The sequence below is a fragment of the Mus caroli genome, chromosome 9, assembly GCF_900094665.2.
Source record: "Mus caroli chromosome 9, CAROLI_EIJ_v1.1, whole genome shotgun sequence".
Taxonomy (NCBI): Eukaryota; Metazoa; Chordata; class Mammalia; order Rodentia; family Muridae; genus Mus; species Mus caroli.
The window spans coordinates 63194988-63222243 of NC_034578.1; the positions used below are offsets into that span (position 1 = coordinate 63194988).

Sequence of the window (27256 nt, forward strand, 5' to 3'; positions counted from 1 at the left end):
CCTGCCTCTGCCTCCCGAGTGCTGGGATTAAAGGCGTGCGCCACCACGCCCGTCTTAAGTCCTAGTTTTATATCCAAATTTTATTGTAGACTTTGCTTCACAGTTAGACAACTTAGGGGGTTTTCCTTAATATAATACTTAATAATATAACTTTATACTTAATATAATGTTAAGTGTAATTAACATTATACTTAATATAATACTTAATACTATAAGCAAGCTACCAAAACTTTCAGGTGCTTTTATTTCAGTTCTCAGCCTGGTGTACATTTAAAACATCTCTGCTTAGTTATTCTTCAGAGTGCATTTTGGAATCTTTTTAGGTAGCAACAGCTTCAATGCTAGATAAGCAATTAATGTTGATATGGTCGTTTTAACCCAAATTAAATGTATGATAATTAGCTGTGGTGTTGTAACCATACTTCCTGTGCTATACAACTTGATATATGTGTGTGTGAGACATATGGCTTACAGGATTTACAAGAAAATGCTCTTGCTAAATGGAAAGGCTATTTCTGGAAAGATACTTAGGATGATGTGACATAATCTTGCACTTTAGGTTTGCTGAGGATTTAACCTATGATTAAACTGTTCCTTTTCCTTTGGCTGATTTAATGGGAGGCCTCACTTATGAATGCATTATTTCCAGAGCAGATAAAAGATTATAAAGCTAGCCTGATGTGGTGGTTTTTAAGCCTGACATCCCAGTACTAGAGAGACAAAAATAGGAGGATTATTTCAAGTTCAAGGTCAGCGCAGGCCAGAGTGAGTTGGTTAGCCTAGGTTACAGTAAAATCCTGCACCCCTCAGGGAGAGAGAGACAAGACAGAGAGAGAGAAGAAGGAGGAGGAAGAGGAGGAGCTGGCGGGAGGGGAGAGAGAGAGGGAGGAGGAGAAGGAGGAGGAGGAACAGTGATTATAAAACGACCTTAGTTTTTGACATGGTGTAATAAGAAAATCTAGTGCATATTTCTTTGCTCAGTTTTGCCATCCTTTCTCTCGTAAGTAGTCACAGGAAGTGCCTTCTTTACCGTGTGTATAGCCTGTATTGCATTTACACTGTCCTTACTCCCAGTCTTATTAAAGAATTCTACAACATAATGTTAATTTAAATTGCATTAAGCAGTAAATTGGAGATTGCTCTACAAAAAAAAGTGAAAGATTCAGAATTTTTACTTGCATTCATCCCAGAGGTGGGTAAAACATTATTGTAATCTCTATACAAAGAGCCTTGGAGGTCTATAGCTACTATATGGGCAGCCATGCAAATACATAGGCAAATCTTTGTACAGACAGTTCTATTAAATTACAGCTACATCTCCCGAAGACACTTTTCTACTTGGTAGTCCATTTCTTGTAATAACCTAAAAACCTTGGGATAGAAGGCTATTCTCATCACTAGGAAGCCTTTTAAATAACCTCTATTATTCCTTTAAAAGGTGTTGTGTCCCCGCTGAAGCTGGATTTGGTGACACACCTGCAGTGCCAACAGTCTGTGTGTTAAGGCGGGAAGAGAGCAAGCTTGAGGCTGGTCTTAACTGTTTATAGTGATACACGGTCTCAAATGAATAGAGTTCAGTTGCTCTAATCTGAAATAACTGTAGAAACAGGTTTGTTTGTATTTTCTGAGTCCTGGTAATAGATTAGTCATAAAACAAAGCAATGCGTTATATTTCTCCTCTCCAGGTGCAGTTTCTAGTTGGGGCTACATAGCACTTAGAGTGTTGTTTGCTTCTGCTCAACTCCTAGAAATTCTAATTCAGAAGGTGTGAAGCAAAGTCACTTCATCTGATTCTGTTTTAAGTTTTAGAGATGTTTCAGGTGAACATTGTTCTAGTTGCATGACACTCGTAGCTTACATTTTAATTGTTACTCCACATGGAATCTAAGTTTAATTCACACTGATTTTGTAGCTTTACAAAGATGAGCCTAGAAGGTAGCTAGAAGGAAATAATAGTCATAATTTAGATTTAAAGAGGAACTAGTTTAAATTCTTCTATATTGGGAAAGATTAAAAAAAAATCCAATCTACAGAGAGAGGCAAAGGAATGTGCTAGAAGTATAGAAGCAGATACTAGATTCAAGACCTCTTGACTTGAACGCTCTCTACACTAGTTCCTTGGAACTAGTACCTCCCTAGAAATGCTGTACAACTAAGCAGTGGCCTGCAGATGATGGCAAACATCTCTACATGCACATGGAGGCCTTCTGAAGTCTCACACAGCACACAGGAACTCCTCATGCTATGAAGTTTGTATACAGAATTTATTACTGACATTATAGTAAAAATTATAAGCATTACCCAAAAATGCTTTTGTAAGTTTTTAGTAAATATGGAGAAAAAGACAATTCAGTTTAAACCCTGTTTCTATTTGGAGACAGAATAAAATTAACTCCAGAATTATGAGGAGCCGAGAGTACCTTATTAGATGATACAGACTATCATGAACTCACTGAAATACTTACACATGGTTTAAGGGTCTAAAGAGAACAAGACAGATTGATACAGTACATGGAAAAGCTAAGCATACACCCTTTGTAGCAATGAGTCACAGTATCTACAGATATATAAGGCCTTCCTTGAGGAAAAGGATAGTTAAATATGTGTTGCTTCCGCCTGTGTTTCATCCATGGAAATTAGAAAAGAATGGAGGCTGGAGAGACAAGACAGTTCAGCCGGGAAGAGCACTTCTTCCTCTTCTAGAGGACTGTGGTTCAGTTCTCAGCATCCCCATCTCACAATTACCTGTTACTCCAGTCCCAGAGGATCTGATGCACTCTTCTAGCCTCCATGGGCACCAATACATGCATGACATATATACACACGTACACATAAATTTTTTTTTTTTTTTTTGGCTGTGAGCCTAACTCTTAACAGCTGAACCATCAACCGAGCCCCAGAAATAACTCTTTAAAAAAATAAAAAGATGGATGCCAGGCATGGTGGCACACTCTGGAGGCAGAGGCAGGTAGGTTTCTGGGTTTGAGGACAGCCTGGTTTACAACAGATCAAGTTCTAGGACAGCCAGGGCTAAACAGGGAAACCTGTCTCTAAAAAACTAAAATAAATAAATAGATAGATAAAATTATATTTTCTTAAACTTTGAAGGAGAGGCAGTAGTAAGCGACACCATGCATAACTGTAGACTAATGTACACATACCTGTGAGATGGGAATGTTGCTGCTACATAAGATGAAGATGAAGTCATTTATTAGATGTTTTGTATCTACTGTTTTGTTTTTTATTTTGGTTTTTTGTTTTTGTTTTTCGAGACAGGGTTTCTCTGTATAGCCCTGGCTGTCCTGGAACTCACTCTTGTAGACCAGGCTGGCCTCAAACTCAGAAATCCCCCTGTGTCTGCCTCCCAAGTGCTGGAATTAACGGCGTCGTGTGCCACCGCTGCCCGCCGAATCTACTGTTCTTATGGTGTCATTTTAGAAGCATTTATTGAATACCTTGTTTTTATGATTCACTGTAAAGAATTAATTCACAAATTGCTGTTTAGTCAAGAAAACCTGGATTTTTAGCTTCACATATGAATTTCAAATTTGGGAAAACTGAGACATTTTAGATTTTAGTTTCTCCCTTTCCTTTCATAATTACTTAACAACAACAAATGCCAAGTGTCTGCTGTTTCCTAGATGAGAAAAAGAAACCCCTACAGAGATTTTGTGTGAAAAGAAAACCAGTTGTGCTGGCCTAGGGCCAGGCTGCACCTCTTTGACCTTGCCTCTCAGTCTGACTCTCCAGGGGGCAGCAGTTACCAACAACTCTTTTTGGCTTTAGCAGTGAGCCCAGGGAGTGCTAATGAAACTAGGCGGATGTACCAAGGTTTGTTAGCTTGTATTTGAGCTCGGTGAGGCTCCCTTTGAACCTTTTATGATGCTGCACTTTCAGGCATCCTTTGGGAGAATAGTTTACATCCTGAAGCAATAATGGATCAGAGACCATTTTCTTTTATACAGCAGTGGAAACGCCTTTGGCACTCTGGTATTAAATAACTGCTTATTTGGACATATTGTGCAATGACTTTGCCTTTTCCACACAGTAATAGTTTCCACAGAAGCTATTATACTCAGTTTAACTTTTCCAGGAGGGACTCTTGACAGGAAATTGAAATCTTACAGATTACACTTTATATTACATTCATTGCTAATGTCTTATGTTTTAGTTTTTGTGTCTCTCACTCTGTACCCCATTTGCCCCTCTGCTTTCAGGTGAAGGCCTCCCACAGGTTTATTACTTTGGACCATGTGGGAAGTACAATGCCATGGTGCTGGAACTCCTTGGCCCTAGCTTGGAAGACCTGTTTGACCTCTGTGACCGAACGTTTACTTTGAAGACGGTGTTAATGATAGCCATCCAGTTGGTAAGTAGATGTGTGGTTCCAGAAGATAAATGGATCCCTTGCCCACCTCCTTGAGGGCCCTTTAATGATGTATTAGCTGCAGTGAGATCTGGTGACTTCGGTTTTACGGGCTTAATGGCATTCTAGAAGGATCTGGCAGACTTCTGAAAGGAACTATTGCAGCTGCTGCTTTAGCTGGTTCCTGTGTATAATTTGGCCACAAAGCCTCTTGGCCAGTATGTAATATGCCAAACAGCTAAGGCAGGTTCTTAGTCACACAACTGCGAGGGTTACAGAGGGTTGACTGGGGGAAGTCAATGCATCTGCAGTGTGCTCTATTTTAAGAATTTGCACCTTGAAGCAGAACCATTCCTGTAACTGAAGTGGGGGAATATAATTTACATTAGGGAGAAAGAGGACGATTAGGTGGAGCTGTGTGAATTCAAGTAATTGCTTCAGCATCTTATTTATAGGTCTTAGGCACACAGTTATAAGCTTTTATCATGCCTTCTTTCTCTCACTGTTGAAAACTAGAAAAGACTGAAGGTACCAACCTTTATTCAAAGTCACGTAACTGAGATGTTACAGATAATATACCATATATAACATGTGGCAGATTATATATTTGTGGGCTGGCCAAGAAGCTTTACAGCCAAATGAAATACTAGTTCTACTTTGAGTAATTAGAACAGTCTCTTTGAGAAGTTTTTTAGCCCCTCAAGGGAAGATTTCAAATATTGGGTTGTTTTATTTTGTTTTGTTTTGTGGTATTATCTCACCAGTTTAGTTAGACTGGCTTTGAACTTTAGATATTCTTGCTTCTGCCTCCTGAGTGCTCGGGTGATTGTGGACCACCACCCTTCCACAGCCTGGAGGTAGATCTTAATTCACGGGAAGTCTAGTGATGGGCTCACCATCATCCTATAGCAATTTGGAAATACTTGAAAATTGACTCTGCTCAAGGATTTAAGCCTTCCTTTCTGTGCTTAGCAGAAATGCTTTATAGATAGAATTATTTAATGAAATTTGATATAATGTTACAATTACTTCCTTTGAGCTTTGGTCACTACACTGCTCATCCTCCTCCTGCTGCCAGCCAGCTGTCTAATGTCAGGCTAGCATCCATTTTACTGGGCCCCTGCTTTCTTCTTTCTGCAATACCAAGATTGGGGTTAAAGAGTCCTAAGCAACTAACAATAGAAAGTGTGGCAGGAGGTGAGGTGGCAATAGCGCCTGTCTCAGAGGACACATTTGCAAGTTACAATATATAATGTAAAAGTATTACCATCTTAGCCAAACTTAATGACCTCATTGTTTTCTCTTAATCTTAATAGTTGATATATGTTTGTAGCAAAAAGTATTTGGATGTGGGGGCTTGCTGGAGATAGATTAAGCAGTTAAAAGCAGTTATTGCTCTTGCAGAAAATCTGAATTTGTTTCCCAGACCTACATCAGATAACTAACATTGCCTGTAACTCCATTTCCAGGGAATCTGATAGCCTCTGGCCTTGTGGGCACATGCACACAATTGGTACATATAAACTCAGGAAGGCACACATACATATGCATGAGTAAAATCATAAAACAAACCTTAAAATATAGTTTTAGTTTATGTCAGTAAAGTGGGAGGTAGATAAGAGTGGATGATGTGCCGGGCACTGGTGGCGCACGCCTTTAATCCCGGCACTTGGGAGGCAGAGGCAGGTGGATTTCTGAGTTCGAGGCCAGCCTGGTCTACAGAGTGAGTTCCAGGACAGAGAAACCCTGTCACGACCCCCCCCCCCCCCCAAAAGAGTGGATGATGATGTTGTTGTTGTTGTTACTTTATTTTTTGGAGAAAAGGTCTTACTCAGTAACCCTGGCTGGCCTGGAACTTTCTTAGGTAGGCCAGGCTGGCATTGAATTCATAGATATCTATCTTGGATTAAAGGCATACACTACCACACCCAGCCAAGAGATGAGTTTTCATTTTAGTTTCAGAAACCTTATGTTGAGCCAGGGACAGTGGCATATCTATGATGACAGCTGCTTAGCAGACACAAATAAGAAGATTGCTTAAGTCCAAGAGCTCAAGGCCTAGCCTAGACAGCAGAGTGATACAGAACAATGGGAAGGAAAGACTAAAACTGGGGAGGCGGGGTGAATGTGAGGGGGGGAGTCACAGTGAAATGACTCAGCAGGTAAAGGCACTTGCCACCAAGCCTGACAAGTTAAGGTTAAGCCCTCAGTCCACATGGAGGAAAGAAGTGATCTTCTGACTGCCACACACACCTATGAATGCACTTTCATGCACACACACACCACAGTAAGTAAATAAACAAACATAATTTTTAAAAAGAAATATTTGGGCCAGGCATAGTGGCACATGTCTTTGACCCTAGCACTTGGGAGGCAGAGGCAAGCAGATCTCTGTAAGTTCCAGGACAGTCAAGCTACATAGTGAAATCCCATCTCTAACAAAAGTTTTTTGGATTCTCCCTCCCCCAGCTTGCTTATTTCAAGGTATTTCCATTATTATTTTTTCTTTCTTTTAGCTTTCTCGAATGGAGTATGTACACTCAAAGAATCTTATTTACCGAGATGTCAAACCAGAGAACTTCTTGATTGGCCGACAAGGCAATAAGAAAGAGCATGTAATACACATTATAGATTTTGGACTGGCCAAGGAATATATTGATCCTGAAACCAAAAAACACATACCTTACAGAGAGCACAAAAGTTTGACTGGAACTGCGCGATACATGTCTATCAACACACATCTAGGCAAAGGTGCGTTGAAAGGGGCAGGTTATGTGGGCATCTTCTTCCCATAACACTGACTGTGCATTACACTGTGCGTTACAACCTGTACCATCTGTTGCATCACAAGGTAAGTGGCATTTTTGTCCTTGAGAGTGGAATGGTAAGTTGGTGATGTTCTCATATATCTTAATTCTGTGTTTTCTGATGCTTCGTTCTTCAGCAGTTTGAGAGTTATTGCAAGATGATAGTAGTATTTGCATTAAGTAATGAGACTTGTATTTATTTACATGTGCATGACTCTCTGTACACATAAAAGGAGGACATCAGGCTAGGCCCTATGTTAATGAAGGGGTTTCACTAAACATGGGTGCTGGGACTGGAGAGATGGCTCACCAGTTAAGAGCACTAGCTGCTCTTCCAGGAGACCAGGTTTGGAGGTTTGGTTCTCAGCACCCACATGTCAGCTCATAACCAGCTGTAGCTTTAGTTCCAAGGAAGGAATCTGATCTATTCTGTTGGGACCAGGAACACATGTGGTACACAGACATACATGCAGGTAAAACGTGATGTGGATAGTATGATTAGCCCAGTGGGTTATCCCTCATGGCAATTATCTTTATTATTCTATAAAGTATGTTTTGAGCATCTACCCTGTATGACAGTAGAGCACTTCCTCTTGTTGGTGCTCTGCCATCGCCACTAGAATTATCTCCAAAGTTAGGCTTCCTGAGCCCAAGTGTTCTTCAGGTCAAATCTAATATGCCTTACCATTATGTTTGTTCTCCATTTCTCTACATAGTGTAGCGCTTTCTCTCTCTCTCTCTCTCTCATATGGTGTATGTGTGTGTTTCAAGACAGGGTTTCACTATGTAGCCTTGAACTCAGAGATCTGGATACCTCTAACTCTCAAATTCTGCAACTAAAGACATGTGCCCCTGTGTTGATAAAAATTTTTGTAATTGGGTTAGTAGCACACACCTTTAATTTCAGCACTCTAGAGGCATAGGCAGATGGGTCCCTGAGTTTGAAACCAACCTCATCTCCATAGCAAGTTATAGGCCAATTGAGATTACCTAGTGAGACCATGTCTCAAACAAAACATAACTCATAAACTCTATCTCAGGTATCACACTAGAGAAGTGTCCCTGGGAGTTCTAATGTTGTTGGCTTTAAAATGTGTTATATTTTTTAAGTTGTAATGAGGGAGGGAGACCCTGGGAAATATATTGTCAAATAACTCAGAGAAGTGCTCTTCACTTTGTAATGGAAGTTAGCAAAGGAAAAGGTGTTCTACCTGGCACTACATCAGATGAGCTATCTCCCATTGATTAAAACATCCCAGCCCAGGTTTAAAACCATTATTTAATGGCTAAAATTAGAGAACACTCTTTCTCTGAACAAAATATGATTAGCCTAAAATTGGGGTGTTGTGCCTGTAAAGCAAACACATTTTTCTTATAACCTGAAGGGGGCCTCCACCATGTTGAAGATATTTGTGTCTTGTTCATTTCCTAGTAGTGAAACCCTTCTTTGAAAACAACAACAAACCCACTGTGAAGAGTGAGGAGGGCCTACCTATTGCATTACAGTGCAGACTATCCAGAGTACAGAGACAGCACGTGCTGGTTTTCATTTACATTTTAAGACCTACCTGCAGACAAACAGAGAAATGAAGATTTAAGACCTAATAAATAGTTTAATATTGATTATTTTAAATTTTTGGAGCTCAGCCAGGCGTGGTGGTGCACGCCTTTAATCCCAGCACTTGGGAGACAGAGGCAGGCGGATTTATGAGTTCCAGGCCAGCCTGGTCTACAGGGTGAGTTCCAGGACAGCCAGGATACACAGAGAAACACTGTCTTGAAAAACCAAAAATAAAATAAAGTAAAAATAGATAAAAATAAATTTTTAGAGCTCAAAAATGATTTTTCAAATTACCTAAAATGGCCACATTATTTTCATATAAGAAACTGAGGCCCAATGTAGGTGGCTTGGCTGCGTTTTCACTTTACTAGATGGAGTTAATATGAGTTAATAGGAACAGTGACCACAGACCTAGGTCTCACACCTAGTTTAGGTTTCATAGTTTCTCTGTTCTGTGTCCCAGAGCAATGCTTCCCCTCCCCCCGCCCTCAGGACTTACAGAGCTACGTCGTGTGTGTGTGTGTGTGTGTGTGTGTGTGTGTGTGTGTGTGTGTGTGTGTTTGAAAATTGTAAATCTGTGGAGAGCTCGCCCTCTAGTGCTCACTTAGCTACAATTGAAGCATTTGCTTAGGGAATTTTTTATTCTCCCCAGGCTTCCTGTTACATATAGGAAACAGATGTAAAGCAGAGGTGTGATGCTGTGTGGGAAACTCTCCTGCTGTGCTTCCCTTTCTGTCTGCTCACCTCACATACTCTGCTCCTCTCCTTATTTCCTATGCTCTGTTAACAAACTTTTTGTCTGACTACTTGTTTTCAATCCTGTAACATTTTATTGCAAATTTCAGACACCTCACGTAGGCCAAACTGTCTGGAGAGCTTATGTTTTCTTACATCCTTTTAAACGCTTTTCCCCTCCTTTTATTCTTAGTGATTTTTAATCCAGGACCTGTTCATTCAAGGAAGACCCTTCACAAAATTATGCCCCAGTCATGGGTGTATCCTTTTTTTTAATTAGAAACTGCCTTTTCAAAACCCTTTTTGTCAGGCATAGTGGCCCACTTCTGTATTCTCAGCATTGTATAGACAGAAGGCAGGAGGATCACCAGGAGCTTCATAGTGAATTCCAGGCTAGCCTGGGCTACCAAATGAGACATCATCCTCAAAAACAAAACAAAACAAAAAGTTAAGGAAAGTCCCCCTTCTGTCACAGTACTGTTTATAAAGTTGCCTTTGCAGACGGGGGCACCCTCAAATGAAGAAGGTGAGCTGGAAGGTGTATGATGTAGGAACTGTTTAGAGGGCAACTATGAAGTAGTAGCAAGGTACAGTGATATGCGCAGGTGACAGTGACAGAATGAAAGCTTTTAAGTTGAAGCAGTTCATCTACTCTGTAGAGTACTGTTCAATTTTATGTTGTTAAAATATTTCTTGTTTATTTGACGTGTGTGTGTGTGTGTGTGTGTGTGTGTGTGTGTGTGTGTGTAAATCTATATTACTAGCCCTCTAACTCCTGGACCTCTTCCAACAATGCTCCTCTCAACCTTCATCTTTTCCTTTTCTTCCTCCTCCTCCTCTTCTGAATAACCCACTGAGTCTAGTTAGTGCTGCCTTCAAGAGCATAAGCCATATCCTGGAAATAAAATGACTTCCTCTTCCTCTACCAACCATCAGTTGTCAGTCACTCCTCAGCTGAGCCTCAGGAGCATCCCCCACCCACACTGGAGTTATTGGCTGGCTGCTGTAATTTGATGAGTGCAGTGGCCATGTCCTGTCCCAAAGACTGTTGTTTATATAGCACTCTTTTCCACCCTCAGCCTTTACGTTCTTCCCACACCTCCTTCTGTGATGGCCCTTGAGCTTTGCTGGAGGGTAGAGATAGCCCATTAGGGGAAGCACTCAGCAGTTTGGAGTCTCTCAGAAACTTTTCTGGCAAAAGTGGAGAACAGCACTAATATATGGGTCTAAACATAAATATTTAGTAGGCAGCTTGACGTGTCTTTAAGTAAAAAAACAATAGTAGGTTTCCCACTTAGGGCCCGTTTCCAAAGAGCATGACACTTTGACCAGGTTTACAGTATCACTACTCATTCCTTCTTGTGCAAGTTTCCCATAATTTGAGGCAGCAATTATGTTATGTTGTGCTGTATTTTTAGTCTGTCACTTTCCCAGCCTAGATGACAATCTTGGATTTTACTTTGAGTTCAAAAGATTAGAATCAAGTTGAAAGCGATAACTTAGCAAAGTGGTGGGACACAGTCCTGTAATTCCAACACTTGGGAAGCTGAGGTACAAGGATCATGAGTTTTAGGCCAGCCTGTCTTAAATAAGATACGTTCAAGGTAGTCTCTTAATTCTCTTTATGTGTATACACACACACACACACATCCCTGATTCTCAGCCAGGGTATCATTTAGTCCAAGCTGGCCTTGAACTCACCAAGATCATCTGCCTCTGCCTCTTTAGTGCTAGGGTTAAAGATGTACACCGCCAAGCCCAGCTGTAATCTCTTTTGGCGAAGCTCTAAACTTGGCTAAAACAAAAAGTAAATACAAATCATGCCTGTACTTTGAACACTTGAGAAGTGGAGACAGGATGATCATCCTGAAGTACATAGCAGATTTGAGACTGTCTTGTGCTACATTAAAGTCTAGCTCTGTAAAACAAGAACAATAAATAATAAATGCCTTGATGAGCCATAACTGTCAAGTTCAAAGTAGATGCATATACTAGTTAATATTCAGTGTTGACATCCAAAGATTTTGTCAACTATTCCATAGTTACTAATTTATCTTCCTATTTCAAAGGAGAGAAAAGCTAGAAACATAGTCAAGTTCCAAAGACTGCAGCTTGTTTTGTGTTTGCATAGAGGACACTTTAATGTTAAACCAAAGACCGCAGCTTGTATTGTGTTTGCATAGAGGACACTTTAATGTTAACCCTTTCTAGTTGTAAGGAGATTGTGGAACACTTGGTTCAAGTTAACCAAGACGTGATAGATTGTTCTTTGCTGACTCGAAACCAAAGTGTTGCTGGCCGGTGGTGGCGCACACCTTTAACCCCAGCACTTGGGAGGCAGAGGCAGGCAGATTTCTGAGTTCAAGACCAGCCTGGTCTACAGAGTGAGTTCCAGGACAGCCAGGGCTACACAGAGAAACCCTGTCTCAGGAAAAAAAAAAAAAAAAGAAGAAGAAGAAGAAACTAAAGTGTTCATTTTTGTGATGAGTTAAAATTGCTAAACATGTGGGGGGAGGGGTGATGGTGCTTGCCTTTAACCCCAGGGCAGGCAGATCTTTGTGAGTTCGAGGCCAGCCTGGTGTATACAATGACAGATAGCCAGAGCTCCACAGAGAAACCCTGTCTTGGGAAAAACTTTGCTAACATGTATACTAGGTATTCTGCACCTTGTATCTGTGGGCCTAGTCCAAGTGGACTGTTTTAAAGTAGCTTCTGCTGTGCAGACTGCTGCCTAGTTTTCCCTGTGATAACCAAACTAAACAAGTCCTGTTTGTTTATGTATAATCCCATGCTCCTGCAGGTGACAGTGTTGAATCCGGAGTGCTTTGCCCAGGAGCTAGCATTGGGTCTTGGTTGGAATTTAGATTTTACTCTTCTCTTGCTCTTTACTTGGTAGTAGCAAAGGATGGCCACCTATTGTTTTTCAATTTTAATCTAAAATATTATTCCTGGTTCAAGTGTACAAAGATTAGTAAGCAGAGCCTTTCTAGAGCAGAAGGGCTTCGAGAGGGATTGTTTGGTTTTAAAGCTCTTTCTGCTTTAATAACTGCAAACATAATGTGTGTGATCTGTCTTCCCTCCTAGAGCAAAGCCGGCGAGATGATTTGGAAGCCTTAGGCCATATGTTCATGTACTTCCTCCGAGGCAGCCTACCCTGGCAAGGACTCAAGGTATCCTTGAAAGTGCTTTGTCTCTGCTCAGTTGATAATGAAAGGGCTGCCTAGGGTGATGTCTCTAAAAAGCACAAAGGGGAAAGTTGGTTTCCAAGATGAGAAGCAAGGCTTATGACATTAGTCCACATTGTAAAAGGTTGGTCACCTGGGCTTGGGGAGCTCTGTTTGTTCAAACATTTGGCTTCCTCAGCACCTTCCTGTCCTAACCCCTGCCTCTCTGCATTTGGCTCACCATTCTTCTTCCTCCCCTCACTCCTTCAGCCGAGGCAGTGCTGCTTTTCTCTGCGTGTTGGTGGCCCTCCTCCACATCATCACTCTCAAGGAGGAGTGTTCCCCAGCTATTGGAAATTTTTACAACAAAACGATGACAGCAGCTGCTACACATTTACCAAAAAAGCCAACAGGGTTTTTCCAGGCTCCTAAGGAGAACTAGGAAATATGTATTAATCCTACATAGATAAAGGATTCACCTTAACAAAAATAGCAGAAAAAAATTCAGGCTTCACACTAGTGTTTGTTTAAATACATTATTGAATAAATAACTTTCAAATAATAGCCATTTCTTACAAGCATAAGTTTTCGCCCCCTTTTTTTAGGTAGATGTTTCTTTAGGTAGATGTGAGTAAACTCTTTGGTTTTTCGAGGCAGGGTTTCTCTGTGTAGCCCTGGCTGTCCTGGAACTCACTCTGTAGACCAGGCTGGCCTCGAACTCAGAAATCCGCCTGCCTCTGCCTCCCCAGTGCTGGTATTAAAGGCGTGCGCCACCACGCCCGGCATAAGCTCTTAATACAGTTATAAGCATTATAATTACTCTGTGGCTGTTACTAGGAAACTTAATTTCCTAACCCTTCCCAAAGCCCTTTACATAGTCAGATAAAAGGTATATTTTTAGTTGTAATTTATTTCTTAATATGGAAAGACTCTTAATCTGTAATTTGAGGTATTAATATACTTCCTTCCTCCAGGTAGGCAAAATAATCCATTTTCCCATGCTATCTACATGACTTCTACACCCATTCATTCTTACTAATTAAACACGAGGCCTTGTACATTCTCAGCAAATGTCTTTTCTCTAAGCTACAGCCAGACCCTCCTATTCTCTAAAAAATTCTTTTCTTAAATTTTTCTCCTGTTAACTCTCACCTAGAATCGTCCAGTCCTGTGTGTCTTTTCACTGATAGTGACATGTTACATATAGCTTACACATCCTGCTTGCTTGAAACTCTGGTGGACTCTGAGACCCCATTTTGGTGTTGATAGTGGATTTAGAATCTCCCCAACTTACTTTTCCTCGCCATTACTTAATTCTGGGTGAAGCAGGCAGGTTAGAGCCTAAGGGAGTGTCACCCAAGGCCCAGGAGCCTCCTGTTTAGTCCTTATGCTGCATTGGGACTGCTCTGACCCTCCTGCACACATTTACTTGTAAGCAATCCTATTCTTTGGGTATCTTTCATTTGTCTGAAGAAGTTTTGTTTATTGGTTGGTTTCCCTTGTCGGTAAAGCTGTCTTCTGAACCCTGAGAACATTACTTAAAGGATTCTTTTCATTTCTTGTCTTTCCAGTCTTTTGAACTTGGCACTAATTTTTCTCTCCTTTGAAATAAGATAAATTACTAACAACAGAAAAGTTGACAAAAAGTTGTGACTTCACCTGAGAAAACATATTCTTTGGATGTCAATTGAATGCTAATAACATATGCATCTACTTTGACCTACCAGAAACTGGAACTGGAAACTTAGAGGGAGAAGGGCTGAATCACTTTGAACTCTTAACTGGTCATGGGAGATTTCTAAGCTGCTGCAGTTTTTAAAACACTACTGCATAATGGTTCTGTCATCTTATCCTGTCTGACCATCTCATCTGAGATTACTAAACGTATTTGCAAGTGACACTTCCTAGAGCTCAACAGAAGTTTGTAGGTATCTAAACCCAGCATGGCTTTAAAATGAGATCCACTAACAAATCCCAGGAGTTTGAGTGAGCATAACCATTGTGGCTGCAAGAGAGATGGCTCAGTGGTTTTAGAGATGTACTGCTCTTGTAGAGCACCCACGTTCATGCATTTCCTAGTACCTACGAGGTAATTCACAGCCACCTATATATAATTCCAGCTGCAGGGAACTGACTTCCTCTTCTGGCCTCCTCGGACATATATACCACGTACAGATACACACATATACACATAATTGAAAGAAACCCCAGTGTCTGAAAACATCCTTAAGCCTGTTTACTTAGTATGTTTTTCCAGGTGTTTTTATTTCTTTACTTTCTACAGGCTGATACATTAAAAGAGAGATATCAAAAAATTGGTGATACCAAAAGGAATACTCCCATCGAAGCTCTTTGTGAGAACTTTCCAGGTAGGATGCTAAAAAGATAATATACAGCCAATGTGACTGTCACTTCGAAGTAGTAATGTCACAATATCTATAAATACTAATAGATATTGGCCAGATCATTTAAATTTCTTTTTATTATTATTCAGCCTAAGGAGGTATCACTTTTATTTGGTCCATAAAGAAAATATTAGTGTCAGATAATCTGTATAGATATCTCTTGTGTGGCTCAAGAGTTTACTTACCCTTTGGGGAGGCATTCAGTTAACAGGAATGGCTTTTTACCTCTTTCTTAACAGAGGAGATGGCAACCTACCTTCGATATGTCAGGCGATTAGACTTCTTTGAAAAACCTGATTATGAGTATTTACGGACCCTCTTCACAGATCTGTTTGAACGGAAAGGCTATACCTTTGACTATGCCTATGATTGGGTTGGAAGGCCTATCGTAAGTACCCTTTAAAAAAATAAAATTTCAGACCAGTACCACCCCATCTTTTTACTTGCCAGTCCTTCTGCTTGAATCTTTGAGGAGAAATTGCTTCCACTTAATGACCATTTCCAAGTAATACTATAGGTTGCCATTCTTAGACCAATGAGTTATATGTTTTTTGGATTATGACTTGTGGGAGCTGGATGGATGGCTCAGCAGGTAAGAGTACTTGCTGTTTTTACAGAGGACCCTGGTTCAGTTCCCAGAATCCACATGGCAACTATCTATAACTCCAGGTCAAGGGGATCCATTGCCCTCTTCTGCTCTGTGTGCACCAGGCATGCATATGGTGTTCATACACATATTTAGGCAGTACCTATACACATAAAATTAAAACATGAATCTTCAAAGAATATAATGTGTATCATAGGTTACTAGAATTTGGACCTGTCTTTTGCATATTTTTTTGAGTGATTCACAACTTAGGACTATCTGTGCTATAGAAGGACTTGACTTCTGTAGGAATAGAACCCTTTCAGCACCGTAGGAAACTTGGCTTTACTGTTCTGGCCAGGAGTCCACACCATCAGTGACTGTGCTAACCGATAATGCTATAGAACTGGGTTGTTGGGGTTTTTTGGGGGTTGGGGGAATCTTTCTAAAATAGTTCTCAAATGGATTATTACATGTAAAAACAAGATGGCATGAAAGAAAAACAGTGCGGGCTGGAAAGATGGCTTAGCAGTTAAGAGCACTGATTGTTCTTCCAGATGGCCTGGGTTCATTTCCTAGCACCTGCCTGGCAGTTCGAACACAGCTGTCTGTAACTCCAGTTCTAAAGAATCCAGCACTCTTCTGGCCTCCTCTGGCATTGCAAGCATGTGGTGCACAGACACCCATACACATAAAATTGGGGGGGGGGGAGCTTTATTGTTTGTTTGTTTGTTTTTTACAGTCCAGTCATTATCCCCCCTCCTGGTCCACCCTCTAACAGTTTCTCTTCCCATTCCTCCAACCCCAACCCCGACTCCAAGAGGATGTTCCCACCCCCACGTAACCCAACCCAGCCCGCCAGGCCTCCCAACTCCCTGGGGACTTAAGTCTCTTAAGGGTTAGATGCGTCTTCTCTCACTGAGGCCAGACCAAGCAGTCTTTATATGTTTCGGAGGCCTCAGACCTGCTAGTGTATGCTGCCTGGCTGGTGGCTCAATGTCTGAGAGGTCTCAGGAGTCCAAGTTAGTTGAGACTGCTGGTCTTCCAATGGGGTCGCCCTCCTCCTCAACTTCTTCCAGCCTTTCCCCAATTCAACTATAGGGGTCCCTGACTTCAGTCTATTGTTTGGGTGTAAATATCTGTGTCTGTCTCAGCTGCTGGTTGGGCCTCTCAGAGGACAGCCATGCTAGGCTCCTGTCTGTAAGCACACCATAGTAATAGTGTCAGGCCTTGGAACCTCCCCTTCAGATGGATCCCAAATTGGGCAGGTCACTGGACCGCCTTTCCCTCAGTCTCTTCTCCATTTTTGTCCCTGCAGTTCTTTTATACATGAAGAATTCTGGGTCAGAATTTTTGACTGTGGGATGGCAACCCCATCCCTCCACTTGATGCCCTGTCTTTCTACTGGAAGTGGACTCTCCGAGTTCCCTCTCCCCACTGTTGGTCATTCCATCTAAGGTCCCTCCCTTTGAGTCCTGAGAGTCTCTCGCCTCCCAGGTCTCTGGTACCTTCTTCTAGAGGGTACCACCCTCCCTGAGGTTACATATTTCCATTTATTCTGTTGGCCCTCAGGGCTTCACACTGCCCCCCCTCCCCAATACCTGACCATATTCCCCTTTTCCCTTCCCCTCTCCATCTCCCATCCAGATCCCTCCCTCTGCCCTGCCCCCTTGGCTGACTCCTAGTCTATAAGAATTATTACGCTGCTACCCTTTCAGAGCTGTTTCATTAAGCTTACTTTCCCCATTTACCGTTTTGGGGAACATTTTTGGAGACAGGGTCTTACTCTGTAGTTTTGACTGTTTTAGCACTCTGTAGACCAGGCTGGCCTCTGCCTCCAAGTGCTGGAATTGTGTGTGCCACCACACCAACACTACCCATTTGACCTTTACTTTCATTTTTCTAGCCTACTCCAGTAGGATCAGTTCATGTAGATTCTGGTGCATCTGCAATAACTCGAGAAAGCCACACACACAGGGATCGGCCATCACAACAACAGCCTCTTAGAAATCAGGTATGTGTTAGTTTTAAGTTATTTTAATCATTTCCCTTCTTTATGGCTACTGCTAAAACCCAGATATGGAGTTCAGAAAAAAAAAAAAATAGCTGGTTTAGTATGACATTGGAACAGCTGTCAAGCTAAAGAATCTGTTGTCTGAGCTGGGTGGTGGTGGTGGTGGTGGTGCACGTCTTTAGTCCCAACTCTCAGGAGGCAGAGGCAGACAGATCTCTGTGAGCTCAAGGCCAGCCTAGTCTACAGAGTGAGTTCCAGGACAGCCAGGGCTACACAGAGAAACCCTGTCTGGAAAAAGAAAAAAGAAAAAAAAAAAAAAAACAGGTGGGCCTGACCCTGCAGGTATGTGTCATTGGCTTTTACTCTCAGCATAGGAAGAAGCAGACAGATCTCCCACCTACCCCACCCCACCCCCAAAAAGAAAGAAAAGAAAGAAAAAGAAACAAAAGAACAGACTCTGAGCCTTAGAGAGTAGTCTGGCTTTCAGGAGACCTGGTCACTTAACTGTGAATTAGGATCTAAGGTCTGAAGGACTGCTGGGTGTGCAGATAGACACAAATACCCAGGTCGATCTGGAAATTGTATAAGGTGCCTTAAAGATGTAGTTCAGGGGTAGAGCATTTTCCTGGCATGTAGAAGATCATGGTTCAGGGTCTGGCACAGCCACCAAAAAAAAGTTGTGTAGAGCCCAATATGGCAGGGCATATTTCTAATCACAGTACTTGGAAACAGTAAAATTGCTACAAGTAGAGGCAGGTGTGGAGTGCATAGCAATAGTCTTGTCTTAAAAAGCCAAAATAAGTAAGTAAATAAGTCTGCACAATTTCCTCTCTGGGGAAGGGAAAGTGAACAAAATTAATGAGAAGTGGTAATATAAAATAATAACAGAAGTAATGTTGGGAGTAGAATTCTGAGTGATATTTTTCTGAAACAGTTTTTATGAGGTTTCAGTTTTATAATAAATGGAATGTATAGGGCCATGGGATAGTTGCTGCATGCCTTTAATCACAGTGCTTTCGAAGCAGAGGAAGGTAGATCTCTGCGTCCCAGGACAGCCAGGGCTACACAGAGAAACCCTGACTCGAAAAATCAAGGAAGGAAAAAAACAAAAAGAAGAATGTATAGAAAGAGAAAAGAGATAAAAGTGAGACCATAATTATTATATCTCAGCTCATTTTTAGTAATGGTTTAAATTAGTGTATAACATAATGAGTCTCCTTAAGACTGTTTTGTGCACATGTGTTGTTGTACTTTGTTCAGCTACCCAGTCTGCCTCTCTCTCGCTCGCTCGCTCGCTGACCTCCTTCTTCTCTTCCAGTTTCTGTTTTCACACAAATACTCAGTTTTTAAACCTATATTGTCCTTGTGAGAGAGAATGGAACAATTTTGTCTCCTGCTACCGTTGCCCTATCTTGTTCCTCCCTTTAGAAGTCTCATTATTTGTTCCCACTTTCATGTTATGTATTCGACCATGCTGTGGCTTGTCAGGTATAGCCACTGGCTGGCAAACCTAATGGCCTCAGGGATAAGTACAGAGCTTTTATTTCCAAAGATCTGACAAGTAGGGGCTGGTGAGATGGCTCAGCGGTTAAGAGCACTGACTGCTCTTCCGAAGGTCCTGAGTTCGGATCCCAGCAACCACATGGTGGCTTGCAACCACCCATAATGAGATCTGGCACCCTCTGAACAGCTACAGTGTACTAATGAATAATAATAAATAAATCTTTAAAAAATTATTTAAAAAAAAATCTGACAAGTAGATAAGCCATGTAACCAGATAACTGTAGCACAAGGCAGAATAGAGAAGAATTAAAAAGTAAGACCTCTTGGAATTGATTGGTTGGCCGGTTGGTTGCTTGGTTGGTTTGTGACAAGGTCTTTTTAGACAACACTGGACACAGAGATCTGCAGAGTGCTGGGATTAAAGACATGGGCCACCATGCCTAGTCTCATTTGGAATTAGAAGGAAACATTTCTTCTAGTCAGAGCATGACATTATTTCACAGTGAGGCTGAAAAGCTCCATTTGAAATGTTCTTGGAAGAAGTGGAGATGAACAAGACAGTCCAAGCAGAAAGAGCATGACCAATAATAATTATGTATCTAATAAAGGAGCCCTAGGAATTGTGGCTACAAAATAGGAAGTTCCCAAAATGCTGGAATTAACGTCAGCAGGCAAGTGGGCTATAAAGCAGAAGTCTGATAACAAGGAAATTTGCTTTAAACCCTTCTGTTTTTAACTTGGCAGCTAGTACTGAGACCAATGAGAAAGCAGTAGCTTCTTGCTGGAGACATAGCCCAAACAATAAAGTGCTTGCTCTACAAATAGGAGGACATGGTTTTGATACTGAGCTATTAGTTAGTGGCACATGTTTATAATCTCAGGCAGGACAGGTAGAGACAAGAGGATCCCTGGTGTTCAGTGAGCAACCAGCTAGTGGAAATCATCACACTTCAGGTCCCAGTGAGAGACCATGTCCTCAAAGGCTGTCCTGCATCCACTTGTAGACATACATTACGTGTACTTGTGCTCATATAAACACAAGCACCATAAACACAAAGCATTTCAACACTGATCTGTGCATTTGGATTGGATATAGAGATTGTTCAGCCTGTACACAATCTTGTGTTCAGTCATCCACACACGTGAGTGTAAATAAATGTCCATTTCAACCCTTTACTTTCTCTTCTGGTTTTTTAAAGATTTATTTATTTAAGCCGGGCATGGTGGCGCACGCCTTTGATCCCAGCACTTGGGAGGCAGAGGCAAGCAGATTTCTGAGTTCGAGGCCAGCCTGGTCTACAAAGTGAGTTCCAGGACAGCTAGGGCTATACAGAGAAACCCTGTCTCAAAAAAAACAAAATGAAAAACAAACAAACAAACAAAAAAACCAATTTATTTATTTATTTTATATACATGAGTACACTGTAGCTGTCTTCAACCACACTAGAAGAGGGCATCAGATCCTATGACAGATGGTTGTGAGCCACCATGTGGGTGCTGGGAATTGAACTCAGGGCCTCTGGAAGAGCATTCAGTGCTCTTAACTGCCGAGCCATCTCTCCAGCCCCTCTCTTCTGTTTTAAATTATTTTTTTATTTACTTTTTGTTCTGGAGATCAAACTGAGGACAAGTGTGCTACTAGTGAGTTACATTCTTAATGCAAGCCCTCTTTTTTTTTCTTTTCGTTTTTATGTGACTTAAAACAAAAGCAAAACCAACTTTTATGGAGTAGAGTGATAGCTCAGTTAGTAGAGTGTTTGCCCTGCAAGTCTGAGGACCTGAGGAGTATCCCCAGTACACATGTGAAGAGCATACAGCACCTATGGGGAAAAAAGCAGATTGGTAATGAGGAGAGGTGACTCAGGAATTAGGAGCTCTGTTGCACTTCCAAAGGACCCAAGTTAGGTTCCTAAAACAACAGAACAGAAAAGCTGGGCATGGTGGCAGGCACACAGCTGTAATCCCAGAAATATGAAGATTGAGACAAGCAGTTCCCTAGGGCTCACTAAACAGCCAGCCTATCTTACATGATGAGTTCCAGGCCACTGAGAGACCTTTTCCTGGAATGAATGAATGAATGAGTGAATGAATGTGGGTGGCCACTGGGGAACAACACCAAGGTTGATCTCTGGCCACAGTACATGTGTACATAAATGTTTACACATGCACACACCAAAACAAAACAAGAAGAACAAAACCATCATTTATGGGAGAAGTAATTGTTTTGTGTATTTATCATAAAACCCTAAAGAATGCTAACTGGCCAGTAAATGGACTTTTTAAATGTTTTATTGGCATAGATTAGTTATACATGATGATTGGTTTTATTGTGACCTTTTCATGTGTTAGGATGTGTATTGTTCATATTTATCATTCATCTCCCTCCCCTCCTCTCTCCCACTGATCCTTTCCTCTTCTCAGCTAGTTTCTCTTTTACTTTCATACTGCTTTTTCAAAGATTTACTTACTTATGTGTATATGTGTGTGTGTGTGCTTAGATAATGTATATAATATGTACATGTACACACACATACATGATACATACACACACACCATGTATGTGCAGATGCAGGAGAAGAGGCCATTATTAGTTCTCTGTGAACTGGAGTTATAGGCAATTGTGAGCTCTCTTGAGTGAGTGCTGAACCCTTGGGGCCTCTGGAGGAGCAGCAGTGCTCTTAACTGCTAAGTCATCTCTCCAGCTACCTATCTTCTTTTGTCTTTGGTGACCATTGAGTTTAACTGGGGTTGCTTACTGAGGAATGGGCAATTTACCAATGACTACAGGGCTAAAAAAAGTGTTCCTCTCCTAGCAACTAGTAACTGCCTATAGATCCTTAAATAGGGGCAGGTCTTTGTGAGCTCCTTCTCTTGCTTTTTTTATTTTTTATTTCTAGTATGTTTGTCTTTGTGCTTTGTATGTGCCTGGTGCTGACTGAGGTCAGAGGAGGGCATTAGATTCCCTGGAACTGGAGTTGCTGACAATTGTAAGCTACCATGTGGGTGTTGGGAACTGATCTCAGGTCCTCTGCAAGTGCTCTAACTGAGATATTGTAAAGTATTTAAGTCTTGGGAAGCTGGGCACCTTTGTGGCATACACACACCTGAAACAGGAGCATTCATGAGTTTGAGGCCAGCCTGGAGTTATATAATGAGACCTAATTCTACATAATAGTGTAAGAACTTGAATACTCTATTTAAACTTTACTAAACTAATTGTGCATCTTCTAATGTTAGAAAAACATTTATTCAATTGTCTAGGCATCAGATAATGTCACTGGGTTTATAACATGGTAAAATTTTGCTAGATATCCCAGCTTTTTTTTTTTTTCCCAAGACAGGTTTTTCTGTATAGCCCTGGCTGTCCTGGAACTCACTCTCTCACTCTGTAGACCAGGCTGGCCTCAAACTCAGAAATCCCCCTGCCTCTTCTTCCAAAGTGCTGGGATTAAAGGCGTGCGCCACCACTGCCTGACCTACCACAGTCTTATTTTGGAAAACTTAACATCTGAATATCTATCAACAGAAACGGTTGGATGGGAAGCATCAAAGTAGTGTATACTCTAATCCCAGCTACACAGGTCACTAGTGGGATGATGGTATGACAGTTCAAGATCAACCTAAGCAACTTAACAAAACCCCTCAGGGAAGGGATATTTATAATAGTTTCAACTCTCTGTGGTGCTGTCAGCATGAAACCCAAACCCCACTTGTAGAAGTTACATAGTAAGCAAGTTAATACAGCTACCTCCTTATTGAACCTCTTCATCCCCCAAAGGAAATAACAGCAAATCAGACCAGAATCTTTTACAGTACTGTTACTCTCTATCCATGTGACTTGAGAGTCTGTTAATAATGGTGAGTAAATTGTAGCTTTATAGGAAATGTCTGTTAGGGCACTTACTAATGAACTTTAAACAGTTCTTATCAGTGAAATCCTTAGAGGGAAATAGTCAATATGGAGCCTTAAGCTATAGAATACACATTTATATTTACCAGCATTTACGGGATTTATAAGTTCCTTACCTAGTGTTCATGTAGAGGAACGTTACTCTATTCCAACCCCTGCTGTTACTGATATTAGCAGCAATTAAATTTTTAATTACTAATCCTTCATTACTTCCTCTTAAACTACTCATTTTCATTTTTTAAAGCTTTAGGGCTATTACACAGCTGTGAGACATGGTGGTAGTACCTCAGCCATGTGGCACAGGGCAGAAGGGACCTAATACAGACTATTGAGAACAAAAAGTCACACATAACTGATAGCAGACTAGTATGAGATCTTAAACAACAAAGCGGTAAAGAAGACACGAGGACAGCCTGAATGGCAGCAAAAATAGAAACAGTATGAAGAGTTTTAATTTTTTAGAGACCCTATTTTTGCTGAATAAATATCTGCCTTTTGCTTTCCAAAAGAAAGTAATTCACATCAGTCATTGTTTCTAATTCCAAATTAAATACTATTGACCCAAGGAATCAGAAGCTTTATTCTGTCTTTGTGTGCTTGCTTGTTCTTAACGTGTGAGTCTCCTTTAAAAAGATATTTTGGGGGCTGGAGAGATGGCTCAGTGGTGAATATCACTGACTGCTCTTCCAGAGGCTTAGATTAAGTATTCAGGCACATAGTGACTTACAACCGTTCGTGACTCCAGTTCCAGAATATCTAACCCCTTCTGCTGGTCTTCATAGGCACATGGTACACATACATACCTATAGGCACAACACTCATACATATAAAACAAATCTACAAATACTTTTAATAAGTAAAATATTTTAATTTAAAGAAAACTACTTTTCTCGTTTATTTAGATATGAAAGCATATTCCAGCCACTGTTCATCGTAGTAAACCTCTTGTTAGTCAGCTATGGTGTTTTATGCCTAAATCTCAGCACTTAGTGTGCTGAAGTAGAAGAATTGCTATGATTTCATACCACTCAGGGTCTCAAAACTGGAAGAGGAGGAGAGGAACAGCAAAAGAAGAAAAAACATGTCTCATGGACATTAATCTTGAGAGTAGAAAGCTACGAAAATGGCATCGTCTTGGTTCCTCATAGGAAGACTTTTATCTGCTCAGTTATTTAATCAATGAAATTATAAGTATAGCTGTTGCTCAATATCTTTTAACTTTTCTGAGTCTGATCTGCGTAGTGGCTGCTGAGATCACACTAGTGCGGAAGCTGAAAGGTGATTCCCAGTTTTTGGTCGGCTCCCTCTCTACTCTTGGTCAGTACAGGTTTTCTTTCAACTGCTGTGTTGGTTGGTTAGTGGAAATGAATGCAGCCATGATATTATTTCTTGGTGCTTTTGTCTCTGCAGCCGTTGTTAATGTCAGGTTGCAGGAACACTAATGTACTGGATTTTGTTGTTGCTCTCTGTTGCTTTGCCCTTCCTTCCATATCTCGCTGTCATGCTTCCTAATGCCTAAGCAGACTACATCATCAGAGCGCCGAGGAGAGTGGGAAATCCAGCCCAGCCGGCAGACCAATACCTCATACCTGACGTCTCACTTGGCCGCCGACCGCCATGGGGGTTCAGTACAGGTACTCTGTCTTCCCTGGCCTTCTTAGCCTGGCTAGTAGAATGTTGCTTGCTCTTACAGTTTGGGTCCTTTCAGATGGATGTTTACAGCAGGGGTGAGTTGCTTCTGTTTAACTGATTATCTCTGTGCTGATTATCTCTACAAAGACTTCAGTAAAAATCATTTTTTGAGATAATTCCTTTTTTTGTCATTGACATTAAAGCATCTGTGTGGTTTCTGTATTGAGTTAACCTGCCCTACTTGCCCTAATCTTGGTCTACTCATGATCTGCAAAATACCATCAAGGTAAAAGTGTGTTAGTATCTGAATTATAAAGTCCTGAAGCTTACCAGAGGTATGCCTGTGTAGCTCATCTGATGATGATAGATTATTTAACACCTCACAGCCTGGGAGTATTGATTGCAGGGATTTCCTGAGTTGATACCTAAGGAGTTGAACTGTTTCTTTTTTCCTCTCTGGAATAAATTTGGTTTTGGAAATTATTTCTGTTTTTATTTGGGCTCGCCTGAATTTTTCTTCTCTGTTTAGTACCAGGAACATCTTCTGTCTCTTCAATTTTCTTATGTGTAACTTTTAAAGTCATAACCAGAAAAAATTCAACTGAATATTTTTCTCATACTGATTACCTACTAGTAGAGCCATAGAAATGAACTTCCTGCGTGTAAATAAATCTTGATAGGCATCTTATGGAATATGCTTTTTTTTAAGAAATGACTCACTGAAAGTTTTTATTCATAGGAAGTTAAGACACTTTTAGCCCTATAAAGTACTTCATAGAAACATGAAGGTAAAATGATGAATAGACACAGACTTGCTTTTATCTCTTCTGAAGCAGTGGTAAAGGAGCATGATGGCCAGGTAGGTCCGAGGCCAGCCTGCTATGAACATTGTGTTCCAAGCCAGCCAAGGCTACATAGAGAGACCTTGTCTCAAAAAAGGAAAGGAAAGGGGAAAGGAAAAAGGAAAGGAGGGAGAAAGAAAGAAAGAGAAAGAAAGAAAATAAAAAGATGATTGTTTAGAGGTAGAAGTCCATAGAAAGGTGAAGAAAGCAGTTATAGCAACAAAACATTGGAAGTTGAAAGGCAGATTAAATAATAATTAGTTTAAATTTTAAAAATTGAATCTTAGTCTGTTTACCCTGGCATTTCCCAAAAGCCTCAAAAATTGGCTTTTAAGTTGAAGAGTGAAAGCAGGACATACACTAAAGATTGAGGGGCTGGAGAGATGGCTCCGTGGTTAGGAGCACTGGCTGCTCTTCCAGAGAACCAGGATCAGTTCCCAGCACCTACATGGTAGGCAGCTCACGGCTGTCTGTAACTCCAGTTCCAGAGGATCTGATGCCCTCATGCAGACTTACATGTCAATGCACATAAGATAAAAATAAATAAATTAAGCAAACAACATCAGATTGGTTGAAAGTCTAAGAAGGCAGAGATCCTATATGTTGCTTCTTCACCAGAGATCAAATCTTTATTTGAAGAGGGGAAGTGGGAGTCAGTCCATCCCATCTGATTCTGTATCTGCCCACACCTACCTCCTGCCCTCCCCAACAAGCCTCACTTTGTTTCAGGGGCTGCATCAGGCAAGACCTGAGACAGTCTTGGATAATTGAAGACATGACATTCTGTGACAAACAGGTGGCTAATTTATTGTTATGATGCTTCACATGAGAAATGCTGAGTGGCGAATACTGAGATGAAAGACTTAGTGCAGAGCTGAAGAGCTGGCTCAGCAGTTAGGAGCATTTGCTGCTTTTGCAAATGACCCAGATTTGGTTTCCAGCACCCACATGGCAACTCACGACCATCTGTAAGTCCAGTTCCAGGGGATCCGACGCCCTCTCTGCTTCCATAGGCACTCGGTGCACGTGTGGTGCACAGACAGACATGCAAGCAAAGTGCTGAGACACATAAAACTTTTTTTTAAAGAAATACAAGGGGAAAAATGGTAGTTTTGTTTCAGAACAAAGTATAATTTTGCTGGTAGAAAAGCATGACAAAATAACATCAAATCAAAGAGAAAACAATAAAACAGTAACAGAACATAAAATAAATTCTCTAGAAGTACAAAGATTTCTCGTTGTAGAAAAGTGGATGTACTTCCCTCCTAAGAAGACCCAGGGAACACTGTGTTAGCTGCTTACCTATCAGTCGGGGCCCAGGGAACACCGTGTTAGCTGCTTACCTATCAGTTGGGGCCCAGGGAACACCGTGTTAGCTGCTTACCTATCAGTCGGGGCCACGGAGGAATCCTAAGGGAGTTACTTGATTTCATTTCTGAAAGTTCACAATATTTTACTTATTATATTCAAAATGAAACTAGGATTTCTGCTATAAAAATAAATTAAGGAAGAAGGTGTTTGTTTTTGTTTAAAGTGGGTTTCTAGACTAATAGATGTGAAGTGCCCTTGGAGGCAATGTGTAATGCTTAACAAGGAAGAGTGGGTGTGTGGTCTCCTGACTGACTGACTGACTGACTCCCATCTTTCTACTATTTCCATAAACCTTCTGCCTCTACACCCTGGTTCCCATCTTTCTACTATTTCCATAAACCTTCTGCCTCTACACCCTGG

At 41.1% G+C, this 27256-nt stretch overlaps 1 protein-coding gene across 12 annotated transcripts in view; it reads left to right on the top strand.

Moving 5' to 3' along the window:
* Csnk1g1 (casein kinase 1 gamma 1) overlaps positions 1 to 27256 on the top strand; it is a 130556-nt gene that overhangs the window by 84632 nt on the left and 18668 nt on the right. For 9 of the 12 annotated variants that reach the window (XM_029481319.1, XM_029481318.1, XM_021171460.2 and 6 more), the window contains 7 exons: positions 4218 to 4369; positions 6883 to 7117; positions 12554 to 12639; positions 14918 to 15002; positions 15278 to 15426; positions 17531 to 17638; positions 24575 to 24685. In XM_029481319.1, coding sequence (XP_029337179.1) covers positions 4218 to 4369; positions 6883 to 7117; positions 12554 to 12639; positions 14918 to 15002; positions 15278 to 15426; positions 17531 to 17638; positions 24575 to 24685 — 926 coding nt within the window. The remainder of the gene's footprint in view (positions 1 to 4217; positions 4370 to 6882; positions 7118 to 12553; positions 12640 to 14917; positions 15003 to 15277; positions 15427 to 17530; positions 17639 to 24574; positions 24686 to 27256) is intronic. The other 3 variants (XM_029481325.1, XM_021171465.2, XM_021171466.2) reach the window with 1 other exon arrangement.